The sequence below is a fragment of the Festucalex cinctus genome, chromosome 3 (assembly GCF_051991245.1).
Source record: "Festucalex cinctus isolate MCC-2025b chromosome 3, RoL_Fcin_1.0, whole genome shotgun sequence".
NCBI classification, from domain to species: Eukaryota; Metazoa; Chordata; class Actinopteri; order Syngnathiformes; family Syngnathidae; genus Festucalex; species Festucalex cinctus.
Genome location: NC_135413.1, coordinates 10,603,044 through 10,619,121, shown reverse-complemented (window position 1 = coordinate 10,619,121; position 16,078 = coordinate 10,603,044). Strand labels below are relative to the sequence as shown.

General features: G+C 40.1%; 1 protein-coding gene across 1 annotated transcript; it reads left to right on the top strand.

Annotated features, from left to right (window-relative positions):
* The first annotated feature begins 293 nt into the window (after positions 1-293).
* On the top strand, positions 294-13,161 carry LOC144016778 (transmembrane protein 116). Its single transcript, XM_077518098.1, has 12 exons — positions 294-429; positions 522-565; positions 3,203-3,266; positions 3,392-3,523; positions 5,846-5,950; positions 6,024-6,073; positions 6,145-6,261; positions 6,346-6,391; positions 8,993-9,064; positions 9,144-9,297; positions 11,772-11,854; positions 12,178-13,161. The coding sequence occupies exons 1-12, from the start codon at positions 397-399 to the stop codon at positions 12,355-12,357; spliced, it is 1,080 nt and encodes a 359-aa protein (XP_077374224.1). The 5' UTR covers positions 294-396; the 3' UTR covers positions 12,358-13,161.
* Positions 13,162-16,078: the final 2,917 nt, after the last annotated feature.

The following is a 16,078-nucleotide window of genomic DNA, read 5'->3' as shown; positions in this document are numbered from 1 at the left end:
ATTCGTTCCCAGTGAGGTTTGAACTCCACCAAGGCTGCCCTTTGTCACCGATTCTGTTCATAACTTTTATGGACAGAATTTCTAGGTGCAGCCGAAGCATTCAGGGAGTCCGGTTCGGTGGCCTCAACATTGCAAAATTTTAAATGTAGTCTAGCAAACTTTTTCATATAATATTTGTATTGCCAGACCCCGCCCTCCTCCCACCAAGACACGCATGCACACACACACAGTTGCAGGAGGAGTGAAAGCCGAATCATGTGACTTGTTTCACTTTGCGTTTGTGTGCAGGTGTTCATTGACCAAAGCACACATTCGCCATAAAAGGCTGCCATGGAGGAATGTTCTTCAGTGTGTGTCCAACTAAATGTGACTTTTTCATAAACGGATTTATCAAGCATGGGCCTTAACGGTACGCTTACTGCTTATCAGGTAAGACCTTTCCATGTACCATTTTCTTAGCATGTAGAAATGAAGAGCCACACATGTGAAACCAGTATGAAATTTCCATTTTTGTTTTGCAGATTGATGTTCTGTCAACAGTGTATTTGCTCTCATTGGCTCCCAGGTATTGTCGGCTTCCTTATCCCATCAGAATTTTATTGATGTGAAAATCATTTCAACTTATAATATTGAACAAATCCCCCAAAATATATGCCATCAATGAATGTACTGGTGAGACTGGATTACTGTAATGATCCCCATCAAATTGGCAAAATGACTAATACTATTCATCAGCTTAATTTTGATTTAGGCTGGACTGACACTGACTCAAGTGAGACAAGGGCATAAAATATGTCAGGGTAATAGATATGACAACAAAACACAATCAGATATCTTCAGATCTAGGCCTCCTTCAAATGTGGATAACAATTTGATATATACAGGATATGACCATTTGAGGGCAGCAGAAACACACTGATGGGAACTGCAATTGTCTAGCGGACTCAACATTAAAAGCTAATAACAATGATTGTCTTACAATGAATTACACATAAAGGTAACAAAAAAATCTATCTAAATAAATAGTTCAAAACAACCAGTTCTAACAGACTAAATTAGGTCTTTTGTGTTATCCCTGCCTTGTCTCCACGTGTGATTTCTTTCATGTGTTCCATCAACTCAACTCAACTTTATTTATAAAGCGCTTTAAGAACAGGTGTTGCTGTATACAAAGTGCTGTACATAAACATCAGTTTTGCAAGAAACAAGAACAAAGCAAACATTTTGAAGTGTGAATCATCATCAGTGTAAACACAGTACATCAGCTCCATAAATCATATTTGATTCTTTTTTCTTTTCCTTTTTTTTTTTTTGTCCTTAAAAATCTGCTTACGAAGATGGCCACCTTTGAGAAAAAAAAAAAGGCTACATTTTTCGTTTTATTGATCATTCAATTTTGTCCCTGAAATGAATTAATTAGTAATATAATCAGTATTTGGTGTTTTGTTTTGTTTTTGTGTGTGTGTTTTCTGAAAGAAAAGAAAAAAAACCTGTGAAGAAAGAACTCGGCCATTATTTTAGGAAGGTGACCGTATGGAGTAAGTGTCACTTGAAATCTAGAAACAATAAATTGAAATGGTGCACTTGGAACTGCAATGGAAATTCAGTTTTATCATATTGTAGTTTCGGCACATGTTTCATTTTATTTTTATTCGTGAGTTGAGAATGTGGACAAGTTACTGATGTGAACATGTGATAAGATCAAACTGTTCGTACATGTGCACCTGAAAATTTTATTGTTCACTGTCGCTTTTTCATGAAGCCAAAATATTATTTCATCATCCTGTTTTTCATGGCTCGAAATAAGCAATTTCGCATCACAATTTGTGGGACAAAATTCACATTTTGCGCCTCATTAAAACACATTGAATAGCAATACTGCGAATCATAGGTTTTTAACTTTTTCTGATAATTGGATCAGGGAGGCTGTCCAAAAAAAAACCTTTTCTGGGCTGGACGCACACACGTCAACTTGGCTGCAACGCGTTGACGTCAGCTAGCTAGCTAACTAGCTAGCAACGAGCTTCAACTAGCTTCAAACAGAATCGAGCCTATAGTCATGAATAACCTCCATGGCAGCGAACATGCTATTACAAGTATCATTTTCATGAAGTGATGACGAGTAGTACAAGTAGTTAGCCATGTTAATTACTAAGCTAATATAGAATTGACAAGTAATCGTGAAACAGCGGAATTAAGTGCTTGGGTGATCGAGTACACTTTTCACATAGGTCTGGAAGGAACTGCGTTAAAGTGGAGCATCTACAGAGAAAATTATACACATACATTAGAATTATGAATAAAGATACACATACACACAGCTTAACAGGACTGTAAACCGGAAGTAAGTTATGTTACTTTGTGGCGAGTGGCCTAGAAAATTAAAAGTACAAGTAAGATTTATAATATCACGAATGTTATTTGTTTTCAGAATAAAGTCTTGAGTTTAGATCGGGACTTAGGAGAAGTTGTTGTTGTTTTGTGATCATAAATGTGTTGTGTATCTTTTCATTGATGCTGCCTTCATGTTGATTATGTGTTTGCCTATGTGAAGCATTGTGGATTTGCCTTGTGCGTGAATGGTGTGATACCAATAAACTAACTAGCCTTGCCTTGAAACATTGCATGGACAATTAATCACAGCATTACCAGTTCATTCGCTAATTACATTCATTCAGACAGGCATATTTGTGAGGGGTGAAATGAGAACAACTTGGAAGTCAACCAGTATCACAGAATGGATTGTTTAACTTTGACGCTCCCATTGTATACTTCTGACTAATCAAAAACGTCAATCAAATCCATTTCTGTAGATAATAAAAGACTGAACTACAACATAAAACACAATAAATGACTGACGTTTGCACTGCTTGCCAGACTGACAAAGTTAATGTATTATTTTGCTTTTACTGCACCAATTTTTCTTATGCAATAGGACAAAAACGTTATTGGAGCATTGCAGGGCAATGATTTCACACACCTTATAAACTTCTCTCTCTCTCTCTCTCTCTCTCTCTCTCTCTCTCTCTCTCTCTCTCTCTCTCTCTCTCTCTCTCTCTCTCTCTCTCTCTCTCTCTCTCAATGTGTCATCTGTCTGACTGGGCTTTTTAAACACCAAGCAGGTTCCAAAGTTTCACACATACTGTACACTTGGTTATAAAACTTGTGTGGGTATCTGCTTGTGTCTCAATGTCATCTGCAGTGTGATTGGCAGCTGTTCTGTGCTGGTGGTTTCCATGGTCAGATGGAGGCGGCTGAAAGAACAGGTTTGATAGATAGATAGATAGATAGATAGATAGATAGATAGATAGATAGATAGATAGATAGATAGATAGATAGATAGATAGATAGATAGATAGATAGATTGAAAACCTGGTATTTGCTTGTGCAGGTGCACCTTCTAGTCCAGCTGTCCTTGGCAGACCTTGCGGCTGCTCTGATCCTGATGTTCACCAGTGCCATGAACAAAGTCCGCGCTGACAACAGTGTAACCATCTGCCAATACAGCCTGCCTCTGTCACTGGTGAGGAACAATAGTATCAACTAAAAAAAAAATAGTTGGCTCTCAAAGTATGACCATCATGACCAACATTAAAATACAATGATCATTTTGGGGAGAAAACGATTGGTGTTCATTATTTCAAACAGTTATTTATATCAGCGATACAATTTGTCGTTCAAATATATTTCTCTCTGGTCGAAGGGAATGTTGCGAGGATTGGGGATACTTTGCATGCTTTAGATGAGCAAAATGATGGTGGAATGTGTGACTATTTAGGCTCTTTCAAAATGCAAATATGGAAAATATTTAAACTATCAGGTTGAATATTTGTAGCCAGTTCGCCAGGCGAAGGATCTACATACAGTATGTGACATGACACTTTTTGTTCAAAGCTGAAAAATATTTGTTTCTGCACCGTGATCCCTCTTGTATAACATCCTGTTATCTTCTGGGAGTCGTTTCCAATCCAGGGAAAAAAAACAAGTAACTTTAAATCAAAATTTGCTGGGAGTATGAATAATTTCGGGCTTGACTGACTCTCTCTCTCTCTCTCTCTCTCTCTCTCTCTCTCACTCACTCACTCACTCACTCACTCACTCACTCACTCACTCACTCACTGTGTGTGTGTGTGTGGGGGGGGGATCATTGAAACATCTTTATTCTCTTTAAAGCAGAAGTGGGAGTAGTTTTCTTTTGCTTCCAGATTTCCCCTACAGCTGTGAAGTATAAATTTATATTTAGGGCACTATAGTAAATATTAGTAGAGTAAATGCCATTAAAAAAAAAAAAACAGCAACATAATAATATTTAATACCCATTCAAATGTATTACAACATGTCTTTAAACACAAAGCATGCTAACTTAACTTGTAATATTGAAACAACTTGAGAGGTGTCCTGGCCAGTGGACATATACATTTGTTAAAAATATTAAGTTGAACATTGTATTTTGTTTGTGTAAATACCCAGAAAGAAATCAAAACATGTATTCATATTATATACTGCTCTAAAATTAGTTTTAAAAAAAAATTATATTTTTTCTGTTATACTCACAGTTTTTTAGTTCAAGATTAGAACTCTACAATGAAATTTTGTCAAAAGGGCACACAATTAAAAAAAAATAAAATAAAAATAAAAAATTAAAATTAAAGTATTTTTTCCGAGTGAAGTACGTTGGTTGTTTTCAAGATAAACTGTTTTAGATTTTACAATGGTTATAAAATATATTGCATTTCCTTAGTGATATAATTTATTTTTATCTCATTGGTTCATTTTTTTTATTTTTTTTTATTCATAAAACACAAAAGAAACTCACCTTTTCTTGATTTTTCAATGAAAATATATATTCATTTTTAAGTGAACAATAAAAACAATTGGAACTTTTAAAGTATTAAAGACATTAAGAAATAAGTATTGGTAACTAACTTTTAAAATTTCATCCAACATTAATTAATTAATCATTAACATTAACATTAATCATTATTTTCTTCAATGAAACACAATGGCCTATACTGTATATATTTTTTACATTCATACTGGTACATCTCAACAAAAAAAAAATGATGGCAAACATAACAAACGAGTATACGATTCATACATACAAATATAAAATATTATGGTGTGTTTAAGTTTCCCCTGTTCTGAATATTTATGGCCTTTTTTTTAAACTTCTGAATCTTGTAATATTTGTAGTCGTAGTACGAGTAGTAGTCGTAGTAGTAGCAGCAGCAGCAGTATGTGCATGACGATGACGATAAACAAACAAATCATCAACAGTAAGTAAAACACGTGTGTTGTAAATCTGAGGAATGTGAGTGTGTCAAAAGGAAACTTATAAAAAGAAAAAAAATGACATCATTGCCACGAGAACATGTTTCGGTACTTGGACTTCATGTGTTACATAACAACATAAACAGACAGTGAACAATCATTAGCCAAGGAGGCATTGTCAGAGTAACACATGATGAAATTGAACTGCAATAGAAATGCTACATTATGCTATAACAACTTGGTGATCATGCTGCCAATTTGTCATGTCCAGTGCAGCAAACCCTTGATTTATGAGTGCCTCAACTTGTGAGTTTTTAACGTTCCAAGCCAACGGAGTCGTTTTTTGTGTTTTTTTTTGTTTTTTTTTTACTTCAAATATGCCGTAGGTCAAGAGAAGTGAAAACAAAAAACAATGGAGCAATGTTATTGTAATGGCTGAGCATGCAGTGGTGTGCACAATATGGCTGGTGTGGGGCCTTAGAAGACACCTGAGGGGAGCATCCACAACCGATCAAAAATTTCAGTGGGCAAGGCCACACCCTCTTTTTAGTTGTCTTTTATTCTTTTGTCCCAGACATTTTATCTGATCTCATTCCTGCTGGTGGCAGTGTACGCGTGGAAGTCTAAAAACTCCATCAAAGGCTGGCGAGCGATGCCCACTGAGGACGAGGAGAGGCGGGTGAGCTATCAACACGCACATTGTTGACCACGTTTTAAATGCAACTTCTAGATAACACACGTTTGTCTCACAGAGCCGCTTCAGAAGTAGACTCTTATCTTTATCGGTGTATCTGTATGTGTGGTGAGTGTTACTTCTGAATCCTTTTTTCGATGAGTGTAAACGATGTGGCTAATGTCATGAAACTTCATCAGGTTGATCCCTGCTGCCGTTTACTTGGCATACGTGCTGACTCCTTTCATCAGATCCACTCCGTTGATTCCTTACCCCCGAAGCGACATCATTCAGGACCATGCTAAATACTGCACTAGGTCAGCACCACACTTTCAATATTCAATGAAAAAGATGTGACAATATTTTCTGATTTCTTTTGTTGTCCTTTTTTTCATCATTAGTTGTATTTTGTTCTTACACATCTGGAGTGATTCCTGTTCGGATGCTGTGAGTGTCAACACATTGCTTCTTTTCAATGTTGTTATCTACTTAATTTGACGTTATGATGTTGAATGTCAAGTTGTCAACTTCACAAGATGTAAACCATACCAAATGTTATGTCATTAGTAGACTATTAGTAGTCTCGGGTAGTAGTTCCCCCAATGACACAGGAAGTCTGCCATTTTGGCTTGAAGCAGCCATTTTAGTCTCAATTTGGCCAGTTGAAGGCATCCTTAAAGCAGCTATAAGGAAGATTTAAAATTTCAAATCGCTACTGCCACCTGTGGCCAAAAACAAACTGCACGCTCGTACACGCTGCGCGCACTCGTACGTGCACGACCTCAATACTGAAGACTGGGCTCTTCATATCCAATTAAACTATGATTTCAGAGGTAAGAAGTTTTATAATGTTATACAAAGCTGGCCACTTCACGGAATGAGACTCTCGATCCTCACTCAACAATCGATGTCGACGGGACGTGCAGATCATATTGCTTTAGTTGGTCGAAGTCCAGTCCTGTGCTGTACTCCAAAATGATGTGCAAATTACGTCAATTAATTGGACCTCATTCCGATGTTAATATGCAGTTACATATTGTAGTCACCCCGCTCGACGGACGTCAACCTGATTCTAGTCATTATTAGTGTATGTCGCCCCCAGGCTAGCGTCATTGTGCATTAGCCGAAAGGTGGGCTGTCATTTATGGAAATTGACGATTGTGAAAAACATATAGACCCATTCACTACTTAGTGTGATACGGCCGTGAATGTTATCGCCATTCAGTAGTACCGTTCACATTCCGTTAGCATAATGTAGCTACAATAGGCTGTTTTCACGGAGGAAAATAAGGCAACATTTAGCCTGCTTGAAACGCCGCGGAATGGAACGTCTGTTCTTCATAAAGTCATTCTGTTCTATTACATTCAACTTTGCCGCCCCTTTCACGCTAAATGTTGCCGTCTACTTACTTTTACCCCAATAGTTACGACCGAGAAGTGATCGATCTTGAGGTTACTGCTATTTGAAAACAACACATTTTTTTTCTAAATGTCAAGATACTCGCTTCTTACCTTTTGGAGTAGAAAGAAAGCCAGCTGTGAATCACTTTTCTAATCCAAGTCCGATCTCAACTCTCTCCACCGCTGAAATGTCAAAGCAATGTTCACTCTCGGTCTTGCCCGGCGTCGGTCACTATCAAGTTTAGATTTTATTTATTTTTTCGTGGCACTTGACATTGTTTTCATTTTTTTTTTTTAAGCAGCCTTCAGCGGAGTAAAAGCGGGTGTCTGGGGCAGCCAAAATCTGTACTAGTTCCGTCTTCGCGACTACAGGAAACAACTGACGAGACCGTGCATGACGTCACATCCCGCAGACAGAGGGCGGGAAATTCGAAGGATAGGACGCTTCCTAAATAATATTGGCCAGAGGCTTGTAGGAGTACCCATTGTGAACAGCTAAGATGTTGATCTACTAATTAGAATATGTTTAATTTTTTTTTTTTTTTTTTTTTTTTTTTATTTTTTTTTTTTTTTTTAAAGAGCTCAGAATTGTTCATTCGGTAGTCTTACCGATTCAACGTCTTATCATCATTGCTCTTTTTTTTTTTTTTTTTTTTTTTTTTTAGAATATTATTAGAATATGTTTCAGTCATAAATGGTCAAATAAAAAAGCTATTGTTAAGATATTTTTTGGGGAAATCCTCCATATAGTAGCTTTAATGAGAAATTAGTTGGCGAGCTAGTGTCTAAAAATTCAGCCCAAGCAACTAGTTTCAATGTGACATGAAATTTGGTCGACATGTCAATCAAGAGTACACTCACATAGACGCACACAAAAAGCAGTCCGCAATAAGACAACAGTTATTTTGGCTTGAGGAAGCCATTTTGTGCTTGTTTTGGCCATTTTCTGGAGCCGAGAAAACAGAACTTGTCAGAGATATTTATGTCTTTGAATATAATCAGAACCCAGCAGCATTGAATTTAGTGCCTATTAAAAGTTGACCAAAGAAAATCTCAAGAAGCCATACAAGAAGCCTTCCATTCTGTTATTAACTTATTCACTCCCAACAGCCATTTTCGCTCTGGATTTTGACTGATTTTGCAAGCCCCATACAATATTGTATTTGATTGCTATAAAAACATGGGACCTACCAAAAGAAAGATTAAAGTCTCTTTCATGAGGAAAAAAAAAGTATATTTCTATCTGTTTCCGTTTTGCAGCAATTAGCATTAGAATATTAGAAAAAGTTTCATCAATATTTACAGTTCCTGGTGAAAAGAGTGGTGAAAAGAGCTTGTTGCAACATGGCCCTGGCTGATCTCTTATACTCTGCTACCACCTGCTGGCCCTTTCTGTAATTACTACCATTGCTTTAAGCTACCTCTTCATGTCAGAATCTGCATCAAAGCCTTCTTTTTTGCTCTTGCATTATATATATATAATATTATTATTATTTTTTTAGTTTAAATGAGTTAAAAGGTCATTTCACAATCATTCACAATCATTTCTAAGTTTTATCAAGGTTTCAATTAATTTATGATTGAGTCAGAGTTTCATAATAATCACTCTTATTTCATGTAAGCAACTTGTTTGTTTTTTCTTCCCAGGAGATTATCCATGACACTTTTATGCGAGTCTTTGTGTTCCTGGTGGTGATTCCTGTGTTGCTGTCATGCTCTGTAACTGACCACCGCCATAAAAATGCTTTGTGAAGTCTTTCTTTTTTTGACACTGTGGTTCTGCTTTTATGAATGAAAGGTTATTTACCATAAGGTGGGCAGGTGGTACGAAGAGCACCAACAGGTGGCTCTTTTCCCAGTGGAAGGAGATGGACTCTCCGGAAGAAGATTGAAAAGTGTCTTCGCCACAGCCAGGAACATGGTCATGGTCATCTTGTTCTGTTGGACGCCAGGTTATACACACACCCCCACACACGCACATTATATGTCAGTAAGCAGCCCATGCTGGGGGGGCTTGTAATTTTGGCGGCGTTGAGCCAAAACCTTACACCTTCAAAATCGTCACTTTTCAGGAGACCCCAAAAATGGCATAGTTGTTCAACCATTAACATTACACCGTGTGTTCGGGGGTTTGGTGGCCGGGGGGTGGCAGAGCCTGGGTCGTGGTGGGTGGCGGGTTTGGGTGGGGTGCGGGGGGGGGGGGGGTGGGGGGGGGGTCGTGGGCTGGGGACCGGTGGGGCGCTGTGGGGGCCCGCCTGCGGCCTTGGGCTCGGGGGTGTGGGCCGGGGCGGGGGTGTTTCAGGCGTCTGGGTTGGCTCCCCGACCGGACCGGTGTCCGCCCGGGTGGTGTGGGGGTGGCCTTGATGCTGCCGCGGCTCGGGGGATTCCGGGGGGCGGTGCTCGCTTTGCTGGGCCGCGGTTGACGGCTTCTTTCTTTGGTGGCAGTCCTTATACATGCCAGATCCATCACACCAGCATCTACTGAAACTCAATCAGAATTCGCCTCTCCCTCCCACTGCTCGTTGAATCAGTGGGTGCTGGTGTCTGTGGATCTCACTTTGCTTTATCTATCCTTCCTCTCTTTAGTTTTTCCTCTGGTCACTTGAGATCTCAATTTATTGGAAGTTTGATGTTTCTGGGGTTGGCGTAAGACTCTGGTTTTGTAACCACGCAGGAGGTGTTTGGTTGGTGCTGGTTTTCACTTTGATGGACTGGATGTACTGGTTTCTATGGATCTCACTCTGCCTCATCGATCCTTCCCTCCTTCCTCTCTTTAGTTTTTCCTCTGGTCTCTTGAGATCTCGTTAATTTGTTGGAATTTAGAGGCTTCTGGGGTTGGCGTAAGACTTTGATTTTGTAACCATGGGGAAGGCAGGAAGTGTTTGGTCGGTGCTGGATTTCACTTTGATTTATCTTTCTTTTCTTTTTATCTTTTCTGACCTTTTCTCTGGTCTCCTGACCATTTGAACCTCATGACTCTGGCGAGACTCTGAAGTACCTGGTTAAGGTGAAGGGTAATGGGATTTTTATGAGGTTTTAGGTGAATTAATGAGTATAAATGTATACGTATTTGCACGCACGCGCATACACGCACGCAAACGCACACATACACATTAAAAAAAAAAAAAAAAAAAGAGAGAGAGCAATGATGATAAGACGTTGAATTGGTAAGACAACCGAATGAACAATTCTGAGCTCTTAAAAAAATAAAAATAAAAATAAAAAATAAAAAAAAATAAAAAAACATTACACCGTCAAGTGCAAGCCATTTTCTACACTTCAAATTGGTCAATATTTTGTAAAAATAGCACCCACATGCTTGGACAGACCAATAGTAGAGACTTGTGAAAAAATTATTAAATTGACTAAATTGTGATTTATGAGGTTTCAGTCTTACTCTTCTGAAACTACTCTCAAATCTTTATTACATTGCACATCACAATGGTAAGTGGTTCTGGCCTCTCCCAGACCAGTGTTTCAGGTGCTGTCCCAAGTTTTAAATGAAATGTTCGGCAGGACACCAGGACATTTGGTGTGAATAAAATCAAACTAAATTTAGTATACAGCTCCAGGTCAACTACCCTAATAACAAAAAATAAACCAGTACATGATGCATTTAGGGCGGCACGGTGGGCGAGTGGTTAGCACGTCCGCCTCCCAGTTCTGAGGACTCCGGTTCGAGTCCAGGCTCCGGCCTTCCTGGGTGGAGTTTGCATGTTCTCCCCGTGCCCGCGTGGGTCTTCTCCGGGTATTCTGGTCTCCTCCCACATTCCAAAGACATGCATGGCAGGTTAATTGGGCGCTCCGAATTGTCCCTAGCTGTGCTTGTGAGTGTGGATGGTTGTTTGTCTCTGTGTGGCCTGCGATTGGCTGGCAACCAGTCCAGGGTGTCCCCTGCCTACTGCCCAGAGCACCCCCCGCGACCCTTGTGAGGAATAAGCGGTCACGAAAATGGATGGATGATGCATTTACTTTAAAGGTGTCGTCTGGATTATTACTATTAGTGGGGGGAAAAACTGCAACACAAATGTGCAAATATAATTTGTAGTGCAAAAACAAGAATAAAGTGCAACAGGTAAAATCACCTACGTGCATAAAAATAACTGCTAGCCTACGAATAAACAGCAAATACTTAAATAATTCCCTAAGAAAACAGAGGTATCAAAATAAGATGACAAAAGGTGACTTCCATGGACTCTTCTGTTTATTTTGTATAAAATGGGTCAATCATGTCATCTACTGGTGGTTGGGTATCAGTAAAGTTGTTTCCAAGTTTGACATTTACAGTTGAAGCATAATCAGATTCTCCCCCATCTAGCCCTGTTGAAAAAAAAAAATTAATTGATACAGGTTCTCTGATTGAGGACCACATTTTGTACTGACCTAGAAAATGATGTTCATAAATACATTCTCCAAATGTTTCCAGCTCTGCTTGTCATTTTACTTTCAACTTTGATGGTGTGGCCTGGTGTTGAGCAGCAAAACCTGTTTGCCGCCTACATGATCCAGGTGTGTGTTACGATTGAGTAGCATGTACTATTTTTATTTATTTTTTCTCCATTGGTTTGACTCATTTCGTGAAACAGAAATGACATTCTTGAAGCTGTAAGATCATTGTGCCAAACAGTCTGACAGGCGCTTTTATTTGCAATAAAACACTTGACACATGTACTACAACATGTGCAATTTGATAAATCAATGAGTAATGACTCATTGGGGAGTAAATGGTGTTATTTTGAGAATGTCATTTCTTTTTCAAGAAATGATCCAAACCAATGCAGAAAAACTGTAAAGCGAAGAGCTAGTTCAAGGCAGTCTTCTGTTAATTTCAGGCCGCCAGCGTGTCCCTGCAAGGATTCCTCAACAGTTTGGTGTATGCGTGGGGACGTCCCAACTTTACCCAGGCCGTGTTGGGGGAGAGCACGCCCCTGGTGGATTACAGACACATGGCCTTCTTTGACGAGTCGCTAAAGAGCGACACCAGGCAAGAAAAAAATACATTCTTCAAATAAGATGGGACGAAGGCTGGAAGCAAGAGAAGAACAGGTCATGGCCCAAGAGGCGAAGGACAAGGACGCTACATAGACACATTCTCTATATCTATTTGATATCTATGGTCAAATAGGTATAGGTCCCTCTTAGCCAATGGGATGCCAGGAAGATGCCAGTAATAGCCAATGGCAGAGCAGCTGTAAGTATGTTGCATTCAGGAAACTCTGGGAGTTGCGAGTAGCGGCCCATACTGTAGTTTTACCTTTCGTATCCTGAAACTTCTTTCGTAACTAGAGGCAATATTTTCCCGTTGAGAAGTTTCGTAACTTGAAACTTTCGTATGAAGGGACGTTCGTAAGTAGAGGTACCACTGTCCTATACAATTTTTATTAAATATTGTTCACAAGCACTGCATCTACACTTAGTATACTGTACATATACACTAATACATATACAAATGTACCTATATTTACTCTCCAACATCTAACAACTTATAATACTGTCGTATTTTGTCATGTATTAAAAATGTTTTGAACACCACAGACAAAAACAATGACACAGACTAAAAAGGTCAACTTTAATTGTGTAAATTACACTTTAAAAGGACAACACAATCCCCTAGTTGAAAAAGATAAACAATATCCACTGTAACTTTAACATATGAAATATCAATGCTCATTACATGACAGCAAGGAATGAAGCTTTGTAAACACTGATTTTAAAAATACCATGTGCACAGGTTTGACCAGCAGATGGAGCTCTTTTACCATGTGTCAAATGCCTATAAGCAGTGCATCATTTTAGGACACGTGTCAAGAGATGGTTCCAGGGCCTGAGTCCTGCATGTCTTTGAGGTTTTTCTACTCCAACACACATGATTCAATGATCAGGATCATTATCAGGCTCCTGCAGAGCTTACTGATGAGTTTAAATATGAATCTGCTGTGTTGAACGTGAGAAACCTCTAAAACTGCAGGACTCAGGCCCTCGAGGATCGCACTTTGACACCACTGTTTCATCTCAGTTCTCTAGAAAGTGGTTCATTGTTTCAGAAAGTCTCGGTTTCTCCATCCCTACCAATAATAAGGTATCTTAATTGAACAAAAATGAGGGAGTGAACGAGGCACAGTCAGGAAAAACAAAACGAGGTTCAAAATCTTGGCATGGGCGAACAATAATGCTTGATATCGACACACAGCAACAGTGACAACAGCAACAGCAAACAAGGGACCAACGAGGACTGAACAAAAGTCAAGTCAAATTTTATTTATATAGCACCTTATCATGTACAGAAACAACTCAAACTGCTTTACACATAAAAAAAAAAAACAACAACAACAGAAACACTCCCTCCACCTAACCACCCACTCAACCTCTCGACACAGAACCCAATAACGTCACACTCCCACACAAGTATAAAAATTAGACTAATTGTTACACGTGTGGAGGTCCACACCAGAAGCCACGTCCAGCCTCCAGTCGCAAGGATGTCACCTCTGGGAAGACAGAGGAAACCCTCATCCACCGAGCCAGTCCTAAACCACAAGGTAGCTACCCCAACATCCAGAGCCAAACACAGCTCCCAGTGTGAACAGTCCCCAGTGAGCAACACTGGAGCTAAAGCAGAATAAGATAAAATAAATAAATAAATAAATGAGCAAAATAAAACCAACACGTAAGAAATACATAAAAATTTGTAAAACTAGAATGAAAGACAAAAGACGGGAGGCAAAGGCTCCGTCCACACGAAATCCCGTTTCAATGTATCTGCACAAGTTTCGTACCGTTTGGGCAGTTCGTCCACACGGCAGCGGCGTTTCGGAGCTCGGAACTCATCACTTTTGGAACCAGGGTCCAGCGTGGAAAGATTTTGAAACGCGGCTGTACATTCCAATGTGGACACCGTTATGCTCCCCCAGTGACGATGTAGTGGCCAGCTCGATGACGAAGCATTGTCGTAGTAGTAGTAGTAGACTGTGACTGTGACTGCCAGTCTGTCAAGTTGTCAACCACAATGGCGGATAGCCATGCCGTAGTCGTTTTGCGCAACCTCCTTAGCTTGCTTATGCTTTTACAGCAAAATATTTTCCGTGATGTTGTACTTGAATCAACTGCCATTCTCACTGATCTGTATATATTACTGGATTACCGATAGGCCAAGACTTTTGAAGCTGCAAAGCCGCCATATTATGCTTCCCAAGAAACTGCACGACAGCGCCACTCCAGACTTGGCATATACATTACAGCCATTAAACGTCGTCCTCAGCGTCTTCTTTTCATGTCTTTGAAACGTTTCTGGATGTACATACAAGATTTGTGTGAGGATGAAGCCAGATTTGCGTCTGTGTGAACAGGGCTAAATAGTACACCAACACTAATTGACATGACAAGACACACATGGGCAAGACACAATTGGCTGAGGCCACTGATTAGTTGACACAGGAAGGGCAGGCAAATACAGGTGGACCACACAAAGCTTGTCTCAGACATGGGAAGGACACAGGGACAACAAGAACCCCCAAAATTAAACAACACAACCCCACAGAACTGAAACATGACACAGTTGTATTTTACAATTTTCAAAAATGAAAATGTTTCCTCATGTTAAAGATTAGATAGCTCTTAATATGAAAAGAAAAATGCACTGAGCACACCAATGTCTTACTGTTGAGGATATTTGTTAATATTGAAGACAAAGCCATGTTTAATAGTATGTGTATACATTTGGCAAAATTGACGAAAGTGCGTGCCTGCGTGCACAGTGTGTTTCTGAGCATGCGCAAAATAAAGAGTTCAGTGAGTTCACAACAGAGATGGCGAGTGGACGTGCTTCTTTTCTCTCGTGACTGCTATCGACTAAAAGCTAACCATTTTAGCGACTGTTACAGCGCGGACTGCTGCGAAAATGTCCAGTGCTACAGGTTATGGGCCCAGTCATGCAGGCCAAAGATGGTTGAGACTTTTATTTGACGGCGATGAGAAAAGTTACGAGCTCTGGGAAACGAGATTTCTCGCGCACATGGAACTGCGTGGCCTCGGAGAAGTGCTCCTGGAGGAACCAGTGATTGGCGCGGAGGACGAAGAAGCACTCGCCGAAGATGAACGAAAGAATGGAGAGGCATATGCGGAGCTTGTGCAATGCCTGGACGACAAAAGCTTATCGCTGGTGATGAGAGACGCAAAGCGTAACGGGCGGAGAGCGCTGGAGATTCTTCGAGAACACTACGCCGGAAAAGACAAGCCACGCGTCGTGAGTTTATATTGTGAACTTTCCTCACTCCACAAGGCCAGCAATGAAACGGTAACTGACTACATTATTCGGGCTGAGAACATATTCACGTCGTTGAGGAGGGCAGACGAAAACATTAGTGATGGGCTTCAGATAGCAATGGTCGTAAAGGGGCTACCGGAATCATTCAAGCCGTTCGTCGTGCACGTTACTCAGACCAATGATGTTGTGACATTTAGTGAATTTAAAACGAAACTTAGAAGTTATGAAAGCACTGAAAAATACAGCCACAATGACGCTGATGTTGAAGGAGACAACGTGATGAAGACAAGCGGGACAATGAGGACACGTGGCAGAGGACGAGGAAGGAGGATGGACCTGGCTGACGTCGAGTGTTATGCTTGTGGGAAAAAGGGACACATGGCCAGAGCCTGTCCTAATGAGTCCCAGGAGAAACGGGACACACCACAGCGAGGAAGAGGGCGCAGTCGAGGACGAGGTCGTGATCATAT

Bases quoted from the DNA above. Each gene is read 5' to 3' on its own strand.
- LOC144016778 (XM_077518098.1), top strand. From the start codon at position 397: ATGGGCCTTAACGGTACGCTTACTGCTTATCAG. The intron at 430-521 runs GTAAGACCTTTC...TTTGTTTTGCAG, and splicing joins GTACGCTTACTGCTTATCAG to ATTGATGTTCTGTCAACAGT. The intron at 9,065-9,143 runs GTAACTGACCAC...TATGAATGAAAG, and splicing joins CTGTGTTGCTGTCATGCTCT to GTTATTTACCATAAGGTGGG.